Source organism: Vicia villosa, unplaced genomic scaffold (assembly GCF_029867415.1).
Source record: "Vicia villosa cultivar HV-30 ecotype Madison, WI unplaced genomic scaffold, Vvil1.0 ctg.005278F_1_1, whole genome shotgun sequence".
In the NCBI taxonomy this organism is placed as follows: domain Eukaryota; kingdom Viridiplantae; phylum Streptophyta; class Magnoliopsida; order Fabales; family Fabaceae; genus Vicia; species Vicia villosa.
This window is the reverse complement of record NW_026706600.1, coordinates 50,792-71,722: the sequence shown is the minus strand read 5'-3', so window position 1 is coordinate 71,722 and position 20,931 is coordinate 50,792. Positions and strand designations below refer to the sequence as shown.

Genomic DNA, 20,931 nt, shown 5'->3' with positions numbered 1-20,931 from the left:
CTTGCCGGTGTATGATGCATTCCGCTAGGGAAGTCCTTGAAGGGAATAGATCCTGCTGAGGATGCAAATGAATCTCTGTTGAGGAAAGAAGCTCAGTGGGGAAGATGAATACTTCTGCAAAGCGAGCGGCTGAGGAGATGAGAGATCCGCTGGGGATAAGGAACTTAGCATAAGAATCTTTTGTTAAGATCACTCCACTGGGGAATAAGATGACTCTCTTGGGGAAAACAGGTCAATCTGTTGGGGAGAGAAAGCCCCTCTACTGGGGAAAATGAGGCATTCAGGCAAGGAACCTCATTAAGAGCTTGCTGGGGAATCAGATACCATCCAATCATGATTCAACTGGGGAGAAGGCATTCCGCCGGGGAATAAGGCTTCTGGAGCATGGAGAATGCACTGAGATGTGCTTTGCTGAGGAGATGAGAATCTTGGAACAAAAGAAAACCTCATATGAATGTACTCAGCTGGGGAATGAGAACCTCTCACTCGGCTAGATCCGCCAATGTGTTGATATGATGCGCTCAAAAGGATGTACCTGCGAGATAAACAGGTGAAAATGCCCCAGGATATAGCATAACATCTTCAAGGCGTTTCCTCACATGACAGAGGATAGTGATGCTCACCCACAACAGGAAAATACAAGAGCAAACAGATTGTCAGACATCTGAGCTTGAAACTTTCCAAATAAGCAATGGATTCACGAGTTGACAAGCAAGCAGTGATTAGAACACCAAAACAGTATCGTCCAGAGTATCAAACAGGCAATGATTTTCCGAGAGAGTGCCACCAGGAAGTGGACTAAAGGGGTCAAGCAAGTGTTGACTTCAAAGGGACCAAACAGGCATTGGCTTTCATAGTTTTTCTGCATATTCGTATTGATTGTAAGGATGCCAACAAGTATTGGACTTTCAGCTTCTAACTGCTGAGGATGACGACCCTGAGGGTTCTCAAGTTCATAAGTTGTTTAGCTCACAACTGAACTTAAACTGATTACCTCTTGATGAGAAAAAAAAGTTATTGCATAGTGATTTGCCCCAGCCTGTAGGGACTTTGAAGAAATTCGTCTCGTAAGGACTTCTCGAGATTCGTGCTATCATAGAAAACTTGCCCCAGTATCATGAATTTTGGAACCATGCCCCTGATTGACCAGAGTTGTAGGTAGCTTCAAATGCATTTGGATGAATGCCCCTGATTGCTTAGCACTTAGAGAGATTCTTCGAATCTTGACCTGATTGCCTCAGATTGATTGAAAACTTACTCGATAGAGTAATCAAACGCTTTTGTGCCCCTGAGGGGATCAGACTTTGAAATATTCTTGCTTCAACTCAACGGAGTTCTGAAGACAACTTGTCCTTCGGGAGGAATAAACTTTTCATCTGAAGTTCATGATGGAAACTTTCTTGATGTTAAGCACTTGTTCATATGCAAAGAATGTTTATTATGAGAAATATAATTCTAATGCAAAGAGTATGTTTGTCTCGAAGTTTAAAGAAACTTTATGAAAGGATGTCGTAACATCGATTTTTTATGAAAGAAAGAAAAGATGGTGTGATACCAACTCAAGCGTTTAGCGGATCTCCTAGGAGTCAGCTTACCGTATTCTCGTGTATAATCTGCTTTCGAATTAACCCTGCTTCAATTAGGACTTTCAAGGGTTGTAACGTGGCCAGGTTCACGGTTTGAGAAAAAAGGATTTTTAGGCTCAAATTATTTGGTGCCCACCCCCTTCATGATGTTCTCCACTCCTAAGTTCAGTTAACTTGATGCGAGCATTCATCTTCCAAGAGGAACTTGAGATAGTTGAGGAATCAATGAGGCGTTTGGACGCGGCAGTCACTTTACCTTTCGTTTTTGGTGTCTGATCACACGACTTTGTTCTTTTGATGAGGATCTTTATTTCGTAATCCTTGTTTTTTGCTTTTCTTTTTTTTTTGTTTCCCTAACTTTTGCCTGGACAAATTCTTTTGAATTTTGAATTGGATGTCCAGCGGGATGCCCTAACTTTTGCCTAAGTCACATGCTTTCAACTTGTTGACTTAGCGGGCTTTTTTTTTCTTTCTTTTTTCTTATTTTTTTTGAACAAGTCGCGTGATCTCGAATCTCGGATTGTTGGAAGTGATTGTGACTGCCTGAGTCATTGATTGATGAAGAATTACCATTTTGGTATCGTCATATTTTGACCTCCTGATGTGAGGGATAAACCACAACGGCTTTGATGTTGGTCTCGACCTCCTGATGTGAGGGATAAATTTGATGTCTCGACCTCCTGAGGTGAGGGATAACTGTTGTGGATTTGATTTTCCTCAATCTTTTGAAGGATAGCCATTGTTGTATCTTCAAATGCGTACTCTTGATGAATTTGAATGCTCGATCAGGTTAACTGAATACTACCCTGCCCCAGGGTTAAAATAAGGGTTTTTTCTGCATAGAAAAGAAACTCCTACTTCGAAGGCTCAGAGGGGTTAACGAGGGTCAATCTCCCTTATATCTCCGGTGTTTGGGAATTTGAAACAATGCCTGTACATCATCAACAGGGTTCTACTCAAAAGCATACCATTTGAGGTTATTGGTATTATGTTCATCATTCTCCCTACAGAGTTATCATGCTTTATTAACAAGAGTTGAGTACCACAAAAAGCATAGAAAAACATATAAGAGCAAAAGCGAATGGATTTTTTCAAGACAAACATATCCAATGCATTATGATTATAGTTCAAAAACAAACAAGTTTTGCATGCAAACAGAATTGACAAAACAAGAAAGCTTAAACATGAACATGCATGATGATTTAGGAATTGCCAATGTTGAAGAGATCTTCTCCGTATTGACTTATTGCTTCAGAAGATCCAGTGAGATAGAGGAGAATTTCAATTATGGCCCTCAAGTGCGAATGTGATAATCTCAGTGTCAATCAGGTCTTGAACCTTGTCTTTGAATGACTGTCAGCCTTCAATCAGATAACCAAGTGCCTCCAGAGTGGAAAACACACCAAGCGTTATGGCAGAACACTTTATATTACCTCCTGGAAGAAGATTTCAGCAAAGTCATACGGAAGTTGCAAGTGTCCAGCTTTAGGGATTTGAGTTGTGCCAGTGGTGCACAAGCTCAAGATACAAGGCGTCTTGCTTATCCCTCGATCGGGAGCCCCAAATAACAGCTATGGGAATTTGTGAATGCTTTAGGGATTTGAGCTGCTAATGATGCAAATTCAAGAACACGGAGTCTTACTTATCCCTCGGTCGGGAGCCCTAAATATAGCTGCTGAAACAGAAATTACCATCATGAATGGTGGAAACATGTATTACTATCAGCGAACAACAATAACCTCTGACGTTTTGCTATCAAAGTCATTACTTGGAACACACAATGGTTGTTGTGAAGGAAACCTCTGGCAGTACCAATTGCAAGTGATTCTCATGAGTTATTCATTGAGGAAGAACAACCATTCTATTTGCAGCAAATGAAATGGGATTGACCAGTAGAAACCATTATGAATAAACTCAAACACCTCTGTATCGAGCAAGTCCCGGACTCTTTGTACCTCAACACCTTGTAAGGCTTGACATTATGATCAAGTGCCCCGATAATGGAAAACACCGAGTATTGTCATTGATCCGCTGTCGCTCGCGGGTCAAAAACGAGTTAATTTTAAAAAACTGTAGTACGACGGTAACGGTAACTCGTGTATCGTCTCTCCAGGATTCCTATTCTTATTAACCGAATGTAAGTCGAATTGGGGGGGGGATTGGTTTGGTTTCGATTAAACAAAAAAATGATTATGAAAAAGTGATTATAAAATAAGCTGAAAAGTCGAATTACTGATTCGGTTCCTATCTATCATCGATTAAGCAATATTAATCTCCTAAGCGGATAATCTATTCCTATTCGACTACAAACTCAGTGAAAAGCGCGAAGAGTATTGTACGATGTATAATCCTAATATCCGAATTAAGCAAACGGAGTTACGCTTCACGAATTAAGCAAACGTGATAAATCATACACGGTAACGAATTAAGCAAACGGTAACGTGTTTATTTGTTAGGGTCATACAATCAATCGAATTGAATCAAAATACTCTATGCAATTCAAATTAAGCATTCAAGAACATAGAACAAATTTGAAAGGAATAAATACTAGATTAACATTAAAATAATCTCAAGGTCGGAACCTGAATTCAGCAATTCGACAGAATTTGGTTAGTTCTCCATAGAAATTCGTCAAAGCTTTCAAAATCGTGAATGGAAGATGATCCGTACAGTAACTCGGCTGCTACCCTAAGGGGAAAGTGTACGACCCGTTTTACAATCCAACTGGGTCAAACATACGACCCAGGCCCAAAACTAATTGACCCGAAACTGAAATAAAACTAGTGCTGCAACTTCAACGAATATTCTGGCCCTTCTACAGTCCGATTCTGACTTTGACTCCAACATAAGAATTGTAGCTCTTTCTCTTAGCTTTCCGGCGATTATTAGAACGCCTCAATCGGACTCCTGGAACTCCAGATATGATCGTTTTCGTGCAGACTGTTAATGCTGAAAAATTAATACGAAAAACAAATAAGTGCAAAAATAAAATAAAATATAAAAACATATTAAAACATAAAAATAAATAAAACAAACCGAAGAAATGCTTGAGTACAAACATGGAAGAACGTGCATTAAAATGCACTGATCAAATTCCCCCACACTTGAACTTTTGCACTCCGAGCAAAATGAAAAGAAAGCAGAAATACATCAACAGTTACTCATCCTAGGCTACAAATCTTCTTCGGGTAAGTTTGCATTGACAGGTACTAATCTTGCATACTAAGGACATCGTAAGAACACTAACCACAGATATGCAGACATAAGGCTCCTAAATACACAAACCAATTCAAATCATATTATTATACCATAGCCTAACTTACTCATCCTTTTTTGCTCTTTTTCATTCAGGCGCAATCACATTAAGCCCGTTATCTCCACACACTTATAGCAGGACAACCGGTTAGTGACTCTGATCCTTTTGCACGGGGTTCCGGTACTTGCGTGGCATAACCCTTTGCTTACTCAGATGTAGTTGCGGGGGATCGGACCGTAATCCTCCCTACCAAGTTCAGCACCAGAAACCGCTGAACCAACTAACAAAGAGTTTTGAAAACTTTTTTTTTTGAAGATTACACAACCGTTGGGTTAAGTGACCGGGTGAGGATCACCAAACTTAGAAGGTGTATTACCTTTTTCTTTTCTCTTTTTTTTTCTTTTCTTTTCGGAACATTCACTTATATTCATCGGCTTCCTGCGTAAAGTGTGTGAGAGATGGTGCCGACTGCTGAAATAAACTACTCAAGAGCTGTCAAAGAATGAGAAATTAAGGCTAAAACATAATAACAAATTCAAATCAATTTCCGTATGCAGGAGACTTACGGTGTTAGAACGATACCGATCTTGTGAACTTTTCCCAAGTCTCCGCAAACCCGACTCAAATCAGTGTGTAGCCTAAAACTTTCAAGAAGATGCATTTTTTTATTGAAATTAAACAAAATACTAACACACAAAAAACAAATAAAACACACAATTTCCTCCCCCACACTTAAACTAAGCATTGTCCTCAATGAAAAGACATTACTAACAAAGTAGAGAGAAGGAAAGAAGGACTCCCTGATCAAGTTGCAGTGTAGTCAGGTGCTTCTAAAGAAAGCTCCTCTATGCTGACATTTTCAGGCACCGAACTTTCATGGAATAACTTCAGCCGCTGCCCGTTAACCTTGAAGACTTTGTCAGTACCTGCACTTTTTATTTCTACTGCACCATGAGGGAAAACATTAGTAACAACAAAGGGGCCAATCCATTTGGATCGAAGTTTCCAAGCCATAAGCTTAAGGTGGGAGTTAAACAGTAAAACCTGTTGGCCCACAGAAAATTCCTTCCTAGAAATCATTTTATCATGGAAGTGCTTAGTTTTTTCTTTATAAATCCTAGAGCTCTCATAAGCCTCTAATCTAAGCTCTTCCAACTGTTGCAATTGGAGTTTTCTTTCAATACCTGCTTGTTGCATCTCCAAATTACAACTCTTCACCGCCCAAAAAGCACGGTGTTCTATCTCAACAGGAAGATGACACGCCTTACCAAAAACAAGTCGATAAGGAGACATCCCAATGGGTGTCTTGAAAGCTGTCCTTTGAGCCCAAAGTGCGTCTTCTAGACGACGGCTCCAGTCTTTCCTGTTTGGCTGCACCATTTTCTCTAAAACCTATTTGATCTCCCTGTTGGAGATCTCAGCTTGCCCATTAGTCTGTGGGTGATATGCAGTAGAGACTCTATGCACAACTCCATACTTTCGGAGTAAGGCTTCCATGGTGCGGTTACAGAAATGAGTGCCTTGGTCACTTATGATAGCTCGCGGTATTCCAAACCTGCAAAAGATATTAGACCTGACAAACTCTGCAACAACTTTAGAATCATTAGTCCTAGTGGGGATAGCTTCCACCCACTTTGAAACATAGTCAACAGCAAGCAAAATGTAAAGGAAACCAAATGATACAGGAAAGGGACCCATGAAATCGATCCCCCATACATCAAATACCTCACAGAAAAGCATAGGATGTTGAGGCATTTCACTCTTGCGAGTGATGTTGGTACCTGCTATCTGGCACTCTTTACAAGTGCGATAAATCTCAAAAGCGTCCTTAAAAATAGTTGGCCAATAGAAGCCTGAATCAAGGACCTTTCTTGCAGTCCTTTGAGGACCGAAATGTCCGCCGACTTGAGATGCATGAGAAAATTTTAAAATAGATTCAATCTCATTGTCGGGGACACATCTCCTGATTACCTGATCACTACCAAACTTCCATAGATATGGATCATCCCAAACATAATATTTGGCATCACTTTTGAGTTTGTGAACCTGTGATCTAGATGCACCTGTAGGAAAAACACCAGCAACAAGAAAATTAACAATGTCAGCAAACCAAGGCGTAATCCCATGCAAAAGAAACAACTGCTCATCAGGAAAATCATCCTTAATAGGAAAAGGATCTTCATCTCTCTCTATCCTGCTCAAGTGGTCAGCCACTAAGTTCTCAGCTCCACTTTTGTCTTTAATCTCAACATTAAACTCTTGGAGCAGCAACATCCACCGAATCAATCTCAGTTTTGCATCCGGCTTCTTCAGCAAGTACTTTAAAGCTGCATGGTCAGTAAAAACAACAACCTTGGAACCTAGCAAATAAGATCTGAATTTGTCAAGAGCAAAAACAATAGCTAGCAGTTCTTTTTCAGTGGTAGTGTAATTAGACTGTGCAGAATCTAAAGTCCTAGAAGCATAGTAAATAACATGGGCAGCCTTGTCAACCCTTTGTGCAAGGACAGCCCCAACAGCATAATTCGAAGCATCACACATAAGCTCAAAAGGAAGTGTCCAGTCAGGGGGCTGAATGATGGGAGCGGAGGTCAATGCTTTCTTCAAGAAGTCAAACGCTTGTTTGCATTTGTCATCAAACTCGAAAGTGACGTCATTCTTCAACAAGTTCGACAGCGGAAGAGCTATCTTGCTGAAATCCTTGATGAAACGCCTGTAAAAACCTGCATGACCAAGAAAAGAACGAATCTCGCGAATGCAAGAAGGGTAAGGCAGTGTAGAAATCACATCAATCTTAGCAGGGTCAACAGAAATTCCTTTTTCAGAAATAATGTGACCAAGAACAATTCCCTGCTCAACCATAAAATGACACTTTTCATAATTCAACACAAGGTTAGTCTCGATGCATCTTTCTAAAATCAAGTTTAAACTGTTCAAGCATGCATCAAAAGAAGAACCATAAACAGTAAAGTCATCCATAAACACTTCCATGCAATTTTCAATAAAATCAGAGAAAATACTCATCATGCATCGTTGGAAAGTGCCAGGAGCATTGCAAAGGCCAAAAGGCATCTTCCTGTAAGAAAATGTACCGAATGGGCACGTGAAAGTGGTCTTTTCTTGATCTTCAGGTGCAATATGAATCTGAAAGTAACCTGGAAGGTCGGCTAATGTCCACCCGATTGCTTTCTTGTGCCTCTTCAATACCTGCAAAAGTCTGTCTTCTTGATTTAAATCAAGGTTAGAAGAGATAATAACAGGAAGTTTTTCATTATGCTCCAAGTAAGCATATTTCAGGTTCCCAGGGAGCTCTTTTAGCTCTAAGGACGGGGGCTGAATGATGGATGGAAGGCTTGGGGCAGCCGGGATGTCAAGAGCATCGACAGCAAAAACAACCTCATCGGTAACAACTTCACCTGTAGGAAATGTATCAGGCTGCAAGGAAGCATCAATGTCAGCACAAAGGACACAAACGTTAGTGTCAGTGCAGTCAGGACATGAATAATCATCATCAAAATCAGAGAGAGATGGAAAATCAAATGCAAATAATTCAGAATAACTCTCATCAACTAGTTCAGAAATCAACTCAATGTTAAAAACCGAATGCTCCTCCACAGGGTGTTTCATGGCATCGAAGATATTAAATTTTGCGACGATGTCACCAAATTCCATGGACATGGTTCCATCATCAACATCAACTTTTGTCTTCGCCGTTTTCATGAACGGTCTGCCTAAGATGATGGGAGCTCTGCTTGACTTAGTTTCTCCTTCCATGTCCAGAATGTAAAAATCTGCAGGAAAAATTAAATCGTTAACTTGAACGAGGACGTCTTCCACTATGCCGGTGGGACGTGCATTGCTCCTGTTCGCCAGTTGAACGATTAAACCTGTATGCTGCATGGGACCAAGGCAAAGGTTATTATAAATAGAAGTAGGCATAACATTAATGCCCGCTCCTAAATCAAGCAAACAGTTATCAAATTTCTTATCCCCGATGGTACAAGGAATAGTAAAAGTTCCCGGGTCCTTGCACTTTTGTGGCAAGACCTGAGAGATGGCCGAAACACTTTGTTCGGGCTGAATGAAAGCAGAGATGCTTCTTCCCAAGTTGACTCTGTCACTTCCTTTTACTTTTCTCTTGTTTGTACACAAATCCTTCAGAAACTTTGCATACCTTGGAACTTGCTTAATCACATCAAGAAGCGGAATATTTACCGCTACTTTTCTGAACATATCCAGAATTTCTTTTTCTTTGTCTCCTTCCTCAATTCTTTTATTTTTTAGAACTCTATGCGGGAAAGGAACTGGTGGCACATACTCCTTTTCTTTATTTTTTTCAGTTCCGACCACAACAGAAGAAGGAGAAGAAAGCTCAGTTGGAGGAGGTTCAGAAGAAGAAAGTTCAGAAGTTACCTCAATGATTTTTTTATTTTTTTCAGGGGCTGGTTCTGTAACCTTTCCGGATCTCAAAGAAATAGCGCTCACATTAGCATTACCATTCGGATTGACAACAGTTTGTGCTGGAAGTTGGTTCGAACCTTGAGCTTGCATATTATTTATTTGAGTAGCAAGTTGTCCCATCTGTGTGGTCAAGGTCTGAATGCTAGTGTCAGTTCTTTGTTGAAACTGAAGGTTGTTCACGGCCATTTGCTTAACAAGATCTTCCAAGGATGGTCCGGAAGTAGTAGCTGGAGGGGTGTGATGTGGCTGGGGTAATGGAACGGTGAGCTGTTGTTGGGAAGGCTGCTGATTTCCATATCGGAGGTTGGGATGATTCCTCCAATTGGGGTGATATTTGTTGGTAGACAAGTCAGGGGTGTTGCTGTACCTGTTCTGGTTGTAAAGGTTGGCTGCATAAGCTTGAGGCAGCTCGGTAACAGTATCATCTTTCAGAAGAGGACAAGTATCAGTGGGGTGATCATGAGCTATACAAATGCCACATACAATTGCTGTTTGAGGTTTCGCAACTGCAAGTTGTTTAACTAAAGCGGTCAGCTCATCAAGTCTGGTTTCTAAAGCTCTGTTCGAGGAACCTTGAATTTGATGTACACCCTTGGTCTGGACAGAATTGGTTCGAGTGGTGAACTGCTGGGAATTTAAGGACATATTTTCAATGAGGGCCCTGGCAGCAGCTGGAGTTTTGTCAACAAGTGCTCCACCACTAGCAGCATCAAGAATGTTTCTATCCATAGGCAACAACCCCTCATAAAAGTACTGAATAAGAAGTTGCTCGGTAATCTGGTGTTGAGGACAGCTTGAAACTAACTTCTTGAACCTATCCCAATATTCAGCCAATGACTCGTTATCTTGTCTAATGCCACATATTTCTTTTCGGATTGAAGCAGCTCTAGAGGCAGGAAAGTATCGCTCCAAGAACACTCTCTTCAGAGCATTCCAGCTTGTGATTGAATTTGATTCGAGATCATATATCCAGTCCTTCGCTGCACCCTGCAAAGAAAAAGGAAAAGCACGAAGTTTGATATGATCTTCAGTGATCCCTTCAGGCTTCAATGGTGTAGAGCACACCACCTGGAATTCCTTCAAATGTTTGTGTGGATCCTCACCTGCAAGACCATTAAACTTTGGCAACAAGTGTATTAAACCCGATTTTAATTCAAAAGGAACAGCAACAACATCATATTCAATACACAAGCCATTATAATTAACATCAGGGGCTGCAAGTTGCCTTAGAGTTCTATTTTCAGCCATTTCAAAAGCAAATTCAGAATCAGAATCAAACAAATTATGCAAATAGTCAGACTCAGAATCAGACTCAGCTATGGTCGGTGAAGGTGAACTATTGCTAGCCTGGCCTGCTCTACGAAGTGTGTGCAAGGTTCTCTCTACCTCAGGATCAAAAGCGACAAGTTCAGGACAGGAAGACCTAGTAGCCAGGACTAGTGCACAGCAATGCAGCAACAATCGTGAAAATACCAACTATGTCCCTAAAACAACACAATGAAGCAAATCGATTAAAAATAATTCAAAAAAATAAACTGATACCAAAAATAATATAATGACGTAAAAATAAAATTTTGATATTTTTTTCGGAATTTTTCGACTCTGTGAAAACAGAAAATAAATCATTAAAAATAGAAAAACGATGAATTTGGCGATTTTTGGGTCGAATTCCCTTACTCTTTTAGAGTAAGAGAGTATTGATCGCACGATTTTTCTACTTCCAGTAGGCAAAAACAGTTTACAATCGAATACAATTTTTTGCAAAAACTGATTTTTTTTTTCCGACTCTAAACGCGGACTGACCAAAACCGTGAGGAAACTACGGCCTAAACGCACAAACACTAAATCTAAGACTCTAAAATCAGTTAATATTCACAAGAATCCCCGGCAACGGCGCCAATTTGATCCGCTGTCGCTCGCGGGTCAAAAACGAGTTAATTTTAAAAAACTGTAGTACGACGGTAACGGTAACTCGTGTATCGTCTCTCCAGGATTCCTATTCTTATTAACCGAATGTAAGTCGAATTTGGGGGGGGGATTGGTTTGGTTTCGATTAAACAAAAAAATGATTATGAAAAAGTGATTATAAAATAAGCTGAAAAGTCGAATTACTGATTCGGTTCCTATCTATCATCGATTAAGCAATATTAATCTCCTAAGCGGATAATCTATTCCTATTCGACTACAAACTCAGTGAAAAGCGCGAAGAGTATTGTACGATGTATAATCCTAATATCCGAATTAAGCAAACGGAGTTACGCTTCACGAATTAAGCAAACGTGATAAATCATACACGGTAACGAATTAAGCAAACGGTAACGTGTTTATTTGTTAGGGTCATACAATCAATCGAATTGAATCAAAATACTCTATGCAATTCGAATTAAGCATTCAAGAACATAGAACAAATTTGAAAGGAATAAATACTAGATTAACATTAAAATAATCTCAAGGTCGGAACCTGAATTCAGCAATTCGACAGAATTTGGTTAGTTCTCCATAGAAATTCGTCAAAGCTTTCAAAATCGTGAATGGAAGATGATCCGTACAGTAACTCGGCTGCTACCCTAAGGGGAAAGTGTACGACCCATTTTACAATCCAACTGGGTCAAACATACGACCCAGGCCCAAAACTAATTGACCCGAAACTGAAATAAAACTAGTGCTGCAACTTCAACGAATATTCTGGCCCTTCTACAGTCCGATTCTGACTTTGACTCCAACATAAGAATTGTAGCTCTTTCTCTTAGCTTTCCGGCGATTATTAGAACGCCTCAATCGGACTCCTGGAACTCCAGATATGATCGTTTCCGTGCAGACTGTTAATGCTGAAAAATTAATACGAAAAACAAATAAGTGCAAAAATAAAATAAAATATAAAAACATATTAAAACATAAAAATAAATAAAACAAACCGAAGAAATGCTTGAGTACAAACATGGAAGAACGTGCATTAAAATGCACTGACCAATCATCGAAATCAGGAGAGCTATCTGTGGTGAGAAACACCCAAAGCACAAACTTTAACCAACTGAAATTCCAACAAGCAAGGAAGTAACTCAGATAAAAGGCATTATGATTTTCATCAACTTTTTCCTCTTACTCTTTCCGTCTCTGTTGACAAGCAAAGACTATTGACAAGGAAACTCCAGGAAGAGGTGACTCAGGATGTGAAGCAGATCCTTGAGAATGAGAGGTGCCTTTGCAGATCACTCTTGATTACTGTATGGTAGAAAATTATGGCGAAGTCACACAGAATTTGTAAGTGCTTTAGGGATTCGAGCAATGCGAATGGTGCAATGCTCAAGATAGACAATGTCTTGCTTATCCCTCGTGCGGGAGCCCCAAGCAACTTCAAAGACTTGAAGATCTTAACATCATGACCAGTTGCCCCACAGTAGAAATCACACCTAGTGTCATCGTCGTCAAGCAGGTAATTTGCAAACATCAATGCGGTACGGTGCTTAACCAGTTGCAAATAAAGCAAGCATGGAAGCAAATAAGCATAAGACAAGTCTTCAAAAAGAACCCCAAACTGAGCTTTCATCTTGGTCACCCCACAAAGTTGTTCCATAACCGATCTTTGAACACTCAATAAGAACAAGTCAAGTCTCTGTGTCTGGTGAGAGTACCAAGTCTGAATGAGATCCTCGATCCTGGACACCTGTTATGCATGAAATGTATGAGATGCATGGTATGAATGCAATGCCATGTTCATTCAATTTCCAAGGAATCCTCGTGTTTTGATTTATTTTTAGCAAGCAAGAGGTGGAAAAGCTCGACACGAGACTTAAAGACACGATTCCTTGGAAATGGAAGGAACACATATGCTAGTATGCTAGTTATTTTTTTTGTACATCATTTTTTGGAAAGTAAATATGCAATGATGCAAAGTGGTGGGAACCACAATACTGGATATATCTGGGATACCGAGAAATCACATGGCACAGGTTCAAAGGTTCGGCACCAATTCGGAACTCCCCGTAGATCACGGGACATAACCAATAGAATCAAAACCATAGTCACCATCACGGAAATGGAACCACTCGAACGAGAACCAAAGTAACCCTCGAACAAGAACCACGGTAACCCACGAACAAGAACAGCGGTAACCCTCGAACAAGAACCAAAGTCACCATCAATGTACCTGTTAAGCAATGATTGATTCCCGCCCCACTCACGGGTAAATCTAGGCCAAGGTAGGTCGAAAAGCCAACAGAGGATCGAATGTAGGCGTTATCATACGATATTGCCTCATTCCACCAAGCTCTGCCCGTGGATACGTGATCAGATCAATCAGGCATACGCCTTCTGTCCGTCACGGCCACTCTAGTCCTAGTTCCTATGGTATCACTCATAGCCTGGGTATTGGGCCTTTTACCTCTTGAAACACCCACCCACAGATAGAAATCCAGACAGTCCAGAATATGATGCAGAAAAGTAAAAGCGCACATAGAATGCAATGCAAACAGATAATATGCAAAGCGACAAAAACACCCAAAGATAAACACACAAGCGCTAGGATCGACTTGCTGAGTCCGGACCAGCAACAGGTCGAGACGTCCCCAGCAGAGTCGCCAGCTGTCGCTACCGCGAAAATTAACAGAATCGCCACTAACATATTTATCCTGAAAAGGAAGGGAATGCCAGCAAACCACAAAACAAAACAACGGTCTCACGACCAGAGAAAAGGGTAAGGGAGTCAGTTACGCAAGGGGAAGGTATTAGCACCCCTCGCGCCCATCGTACTCGATGGTATCCACGCCTGTGTCTAAAACTATGGGTGTATAAGCAATCTATGCTAATCTGGACTAAAATGAATGCAGAATGTAGGGAAAAGAAAGGATTGTGCTCGCACGGGCCCTACCCCGCTGCCTACGTATCTGTTTTGCAGAATCAGAGCTACCGTAGCTCGGCTAACTAATTTCTATTTGTTTTGTGTTTTTTAGGTGAACGAGTTACATTCGCACTCCGCTGCTCGACCTTTGGAGACTTATGCTTGGGAATGGAGCGGAAATAACAAGTTCTTAAGAAAAGAAAATCAAAGAGTTTGGTTTGTGTTTTAAAGAATGCATGAGGAGAACCTAAGCTAAGGGGGAAAGCTTGCTACCTAATGTTATCATACAAAGGGTACAAGTCTAAGCTAAACTAGCAACCTACGAGGAAAAGGGGAAGCACACAAGAATATCACACAAACGAGCATCCGCTCGTAAAGCAAACAAACCAACGGTACTGACCGAATGGTAGAAAAGCGGTCCCGCCATAGCCAAGGGGAGCAGCTCAACCCAAGTCAACCAAGCATTAGACCTCGCGAAAATGATCGGGCCATAGACAAGAGGGCGGACCCCTCTCAGCAACCAAGCCGTCACGGATCGTAAAGGAAAACGGTGCGTGCGTACACCGAGCATCAACGTCGAGCGACGCGAGCTATAAGAAAGGCGGGGGTCCGGCTGCATGAACCCTTTTCCTGACATACTCGATAACAAGATCTTGTGCTGGTTCGGAAGCAAGCGACGCGTAGCGTGCGCATACCGAACGAACTCGATGAGACTAGGCGGGGGTTGATTGCTAACCCTTTCCGCGTGCCTTCCATGAGGACTTAACGGAGTGCCATATAGGACTTATTACACCGTGACTCCCTGCCGCAAAGCACAAATGTAAACACACCAACAAAAACAGAGCCTCTTTCGAGGGCTTGGCCAGATGCATGTCTAGGTCCTACTTCTCATGTTAAAGGATGATGCGAGAAAGCGATAAAGTGCAAGAGATATAAAATGAAACGGGAGACAATACCGAACGGATAGCAAATTCGCAATGAGCTAGCAACGCAAGCAGAACTAAGAAACTTCACGTAATCTAACATCCAGCAAAGCCAGGAGTCCAGCATAAGCGCCAAAGCGATGCGGTGTGAAAATAAATCACAACCGCTATGTGGTGCGTATAAAACACAACCGCACAAGCAACCTGCAAGAAATGCAATCCAGACAATACAGGAATATACATCTCAATGAATGAGAGATCGGATGAATCGCCTCGGGAATAAGTTCGTGTCCCACAAATAAAGTGGAACACAATGCAAATCAAGTCGCATCAGAAGCGAATTCGTGTCCCACAAATAAAGTGGAACACGAAGCAATCAAATCACAATCGAACCCTCTCAAAGTACCTCGCACATCTCAGCAAACAAATCAGTAGTAACAAGGAAGCACGCGTACCGCCATAGAAAATAATAGAAATTAAATTCTAAGTAAATTCTAAAACAAAATCTAGCAAGATTAAATTGTTTTTTTATGACATTTCTATCTAAAAGTAATAGAACAAAACTATGTACGTAAACATCTAAATTCTAACAAGGAAAACATGTTTTTTATTATCTTTTATCAATGCTAAAAATCTAACAAAACAATTGTTTTTATAGCATTTTCTATCTAAAAAACTAACATACACAAATGATTTTAAATGTTTTACCAAGCTAAAATCTCACAAGAAAATTGTTTTTATTATGTCAAAAATCTAACAAAGATAAATAATGTTTTTGTTATACTAGAAATGACAAGCAACAAAGTAATAAAAAAACACTACATCTTAACATGAATTATGCACACAGGGGGTTTATTGAGTGAAAGTAGTATGTAGAAACTAAGAATTTCGCAGGACCAATCAGAACAGGGCCCAGGGGTGTTTTTGTTCAAGTTCAGCACACGAAAACCGTGTGCATTGGGCTAAGGGGAGGTGAGAATTGCAATGGTGAGGACATGGCCCAAGGGAATTTTCTGGTTTTTCTTGCTCGATTCAAAATCCAATAACCAGAAGTGGAACAACTAAAATCTAATTATTCACATTAATCAGATTTTATTATGAATTCAAACATCAGGTTTACACTAATTCTCAATTAATCTCTACTAATTATCAATTAGTCAAAAAATGAAATCGAAAGGGATTAGGTTACACTGAAATATGGCTATCGGAGTCTTCTTCTTTCTTCTTGCGAGAACGGCGCGCAGCGGAGTCCGATCTTCAATCTCTCCGGCCTCCGTCTTTCTTTCATCTCCGCCGTGAATGAATCAACCACGAATCGGCCTCACCTCTCATCTTTCCACTCGATCTCTCTCGTCTCTGATCTCGTCTTCAACCTTCTCCCCATCGCGAGTTAGAGGATGCGTGGCGAAGATGTCGTTGCCGAAGATGATGAAGCTTCCAAAGCGTTGAAGTTCGTTGCTCTGAGATGTTGTTCTTGGCAATTGCGTGACGGATCAGATTTGGCGATGCTGTGAGAAGAAGATTGAAGCAGGAAGGAAGTTAAAGATTCGGTGTTGATGCGACGAAGATGTTGTTGTAGGCGCGCGTTGAAATTGTTGTTGACGTTCACAGATTCTTGATGATGATGATAGTTCAAGATGCGTAGAAGTTTGATGAGATTGAAGGTGATGATTCGTTGCCGATAGTTGAAGATAGTTTTTGTAGTTTTCTGAGTTTTTCTGATGAGTGAGGTGATTCAGTGTGAAGGTTATCAAGAACGACGAAGAGGATGAAGGTTATGGTGATTGAAGATGATGAGCTTTGAAGAAGAAGTTTGTTACGGATGAAGATTGATGAATTCTGAGATTGTGAATGAATGAAGATGAAGATCCAGAGGAAAAAGTTTGTTACGTTCTTTTGGTAATTTTTCTGTTATGAAATTTCTGTTCTGAACATCTCCCCCATTTCTCCTTCGGTTCTGAGTTTTTGTTCTCCAATTCTGTTATTGATCTCTTGTATTGGTTAATCGACTGAACCCGGTTCAATTGTGTTGGATGCAGGGCTGGTTTCGTTTTCTTTTTTCTATGGGCTGAGTTCTCCACCATTAAATTATGCAGGAGCGGGTTTTTTTGAGTATCAGCTGCAACGCAAACTTCAAGTTGTAAAAATGAATTGTTGAGTGCTGCAAGTTTCTTGATGTAATTCTTTTTTGTATGGTCTCTTGCAATGGACCTTGCAACTCAATTTATTCTGTAATGAGTATTTGGACATTTGAGTATAATTTTTGTAATGAATTTTGAATGGTATTTGAATGAATTTTGTATGGATATTGGAATTTTGTAATTGATAAATGGATGAAGTTGGACGGTGAATAGCATTTGAACGAAATATGAACCTATCATTGTCAGCCTTGTAGCAATCCTTATGAACAACGCAATAATTTTGCAAGTTTAAAACTTTACAATCTTGAACAAAATTCGAAGTTATGAAAACACCCGAATCAACTTCAAATTCAATTGTCTTGCATTTTTAATGAGCTCCTAACTCAATCTCAAATTAAGCAACAAGTCATGAGCAACGGAGGGAACAAACAATTGTCTTGATCGCCACTTTATTTCTTTATGTCATGATTTGCATTTGAACTTCAATCCAACAAAACACGCCCTTGTATAGAAACTCTTTAGTATTTTCTTTGATTTTTAAGCGACGAAGTAAACGTCATTGATAACTTATGACACGGATAAAGAGGGCAAATTTTGGGGTGCAACACCAAGGTTCTATGGCAATAACCGTATCATAGTAATTTACCACATCTCAATCACATCATCACATTATATTGACATACAACATCTATTCAACTTAATTCTTATCAACATAATACAACTTATCAATGGTGACCATAGGGTCTACAACAACAACGACAAATTCATCATGTCATAGCAACAGTAACAATTCAACATATTGCACAACAACAACAAACACCAACATGTTACAACAATAACAACAATTCATCATGTTATAACAATAACAATTCAACATATTGCACAACAACAACAAACACCAACATATTACAACAATAACAACAATTCATCATGTTATAACAATAACAATTAGTTATATTGCACAACAACAACAACACATTCATCATATTCCTTAATTCAAGTAATCATCATAATACGTTATATTCAATTTCATATATATTGTTAAGTCATCGCATGGCATCTTCGTCGACTCATACATATCAAATACGCACAATTAATCACATATAGCATACAACATCTTTATCAATTATGCATATCATCACATATCTCATTATCTCATCATAAGGAAGGCACATATTACCATTCCAATAACATTGTATCATCATAAGAAAACATACATCAAGATATACTACCACATAGTTATGTCAATTCATCGTAAAGAGCATACTTCATATATTATTAACACAACATAGTTCATCACTTAATCCTAATAAACATAATAGGAAACTATATCATATGAATCATTTTATTACATCATGGTATAGTTCATTGCATTAGCTTTCCAACGCTTCAAACGGCGCCTAAAACGGAGTTACGGATCAAAAGTTACATCATTTCAAAGTTTAGAAAAAGTTCTGCAAAACAGGGTTCGCGGCGCCAACAAAGTTCGCGGCGCGAACTGAGCGAATTCAAAAATTCCTAACTTTCTGCCAGACAGTTCGCGGCTCGAACAGTAGTTCGCGGCGCGAACTGGCGATTTCAAAAACCCCCAAAACACAGAAAACAGCATACGAAACCCATCCAAAAACCCCCAAACTCAACCCGATCAAGTTGAAAACACCAACCATCATGAACAACAATGGAATACATGTTATAAACACAAATACAACACATATTATGGATCTTCTAACATCATAACAATCATCAAACATCAATTAAAACACATTTTAAATCATAAATCAAGCATTTGTTCATAAACCCTAACATCTCTACACACAACTTCCATGGAGAATAACATACAATCTAACCCACCATATACATCATCATGCCAACCCTTAGAGAGTAAGAACCCCACCCTTACCTTATCAAAAGTTTCACCTTCAATGGAGTCATCCCTCTCTTCATGCCATAACTTTCTTCTCTTCCTCTCTTCTTTCTCTTCTTTCTCTTCTTTCCCACAAAATGAGTTATGAGGTTTAATCTCTAAAACCCTAACTCTTTCTATCATTCTCACTAATGGGCTTAACCCATAACCCATAACCCATCCATTATGTTCTATTCTTTCCACTTAGGCCCAATTCATAATCTCTCTTTAATTACTCAATTAAGCCAAATAACACACATAAATAATTAACCACACAACATACCCGAATATTATTTACAATAATATTCCACATTTACCATCGATCCATAACTTTAACAATACTAACTCGCAATTGTATTTCTCCGACTAATTAATCCGACCATAAACTTAACTGCTCAAAATAACATATTAATCCAAATTACGCCTTTAGAATAATACCGACAAACCTCGACTTCAACTAATTCCAATGAATAAATCCTCGATCAATTTAATTAAATAATTAATTAAATTCGGGGCGTTACACCTAAGACTGCATTCAGGACTCGGTATGGTCATTACGAGTTTTTAGTTATGCCTTTTGGTGTGACTAATGCCCCAGCGGTTTTCATGGATTACATGAATCGAATATTTCAACCGTATTTGGACCAGTTTGTGGTGATCTTCATTGATGACATTTTGGTGTATTCTCGTTCTCCCGAAGAACATGAAGAGCATTTGCGGATTGTGTTATCTATTCTTCGAGAGAAGCAATTGTACGCAAAGTTTAGTAAGTGTGAAATTTGGCTATCCGAGATAAGTTTCCTTGGTCACGTCATCTCTGGGGGAGGCGTGGCAGTGGATCCTTCTAAGGTAGAAGCAGTGGTGAAATGAGATCGACCGAAGAGTGTGGCGGAGGTCAGAAGCTTCTTAGGCTTGGCAGGTTATTACCGAAGATTTATTATGGGATTTGCTAAGTTAGCACTACCATTGACGAAACTTACCCGGAAGGAAGTTGCATTCGAGTCGGACTCCGAATGTGAGCTGAGTTTTCAGAAACTTAAGAAGAAATTGACTACTGCACATGTGTTAGTAATTCCAGAACCGAACCGGTCTTATGAAGTATTATGTGATGCTTCTAAGAAAGGTTTAGGCAATGTGTTGATGCAAGATGGCCAAGTAGTAGCTTATGCATCTCGGCAATTGAGATCTCATGAAGAGAATTACCCTACCCATGATCTTGAGCTTACTGCAATAATCTTTGCACTCAAAGTGTGGCGACACTACTTGTATGGGGTTCACTTTGAGATGTTCAGTGATCATAAAAGCTTGAAGTACCTTTTTGACCAGAAGGAGTTGAACATACGACAAAGAAGATGGATGGAGTATCTTAAGGATTTTGACTTTTGAACTGAAATACCATCCAGGGAAGGCTAATAAAGTAGCAGATGCCTTAAGTAGGAAGGAATTTCGGATTGCCGAGTTGATGGTGTTAGAGCATGGATTATTAGAGAAGTTTCGAAACCTCAACCTTCAGTTCGATTGGACACCCAATGGTGTACTAATTAGTAACTTGAGTATTCTGAACGAACTGCGAGAGAGGATTCGAGTGGCTCAAGGATATGACGAGCAATTGCAAGCAAGTGAGAACATGCCCGACTTTATTAGAGCACTTGACGGAATCCTTTTGTTTAAGAGAAGGATGTGTATACCAAATGATTTTGAACTAAAACGTTTGATTCTCGATGAAGCCCACAAGAGTAAATTTTCTATTCACCCTGGATCGACCAAAATGTATCAAGACTTGAAGAAAGACTTTTGGTGGCCAGGAATGAAGAAGGAGATTGC

At 39.8% G+C, this 20,931-nt stretch overlaps 1 protein-coding gene across 1 annotated transcript in view; it reads left to right on the top strand.

Annotated features, from left to right (window-relative positions):
* LOC131642564 (uncharacterized) overlaps window positions 1-19,977 on the top strand; it is a 35,070-nt gene extending 15,093 nt beyond the window's left edge. Inside the window, exon 2 of the mRNA XM_058912801.1 lies at window positions 19,706-19,977. Within this exon, the coding sequence (XP_058768784.1) occupies window positions 19,706-19,977 (272 nt within the window). The remainder of the gene's footprint in view (window positions 1-19,705) is intronic.
* The last annotated feature ends 954 nt before the right edge of the window (window positions 19,978-20,931 follow it).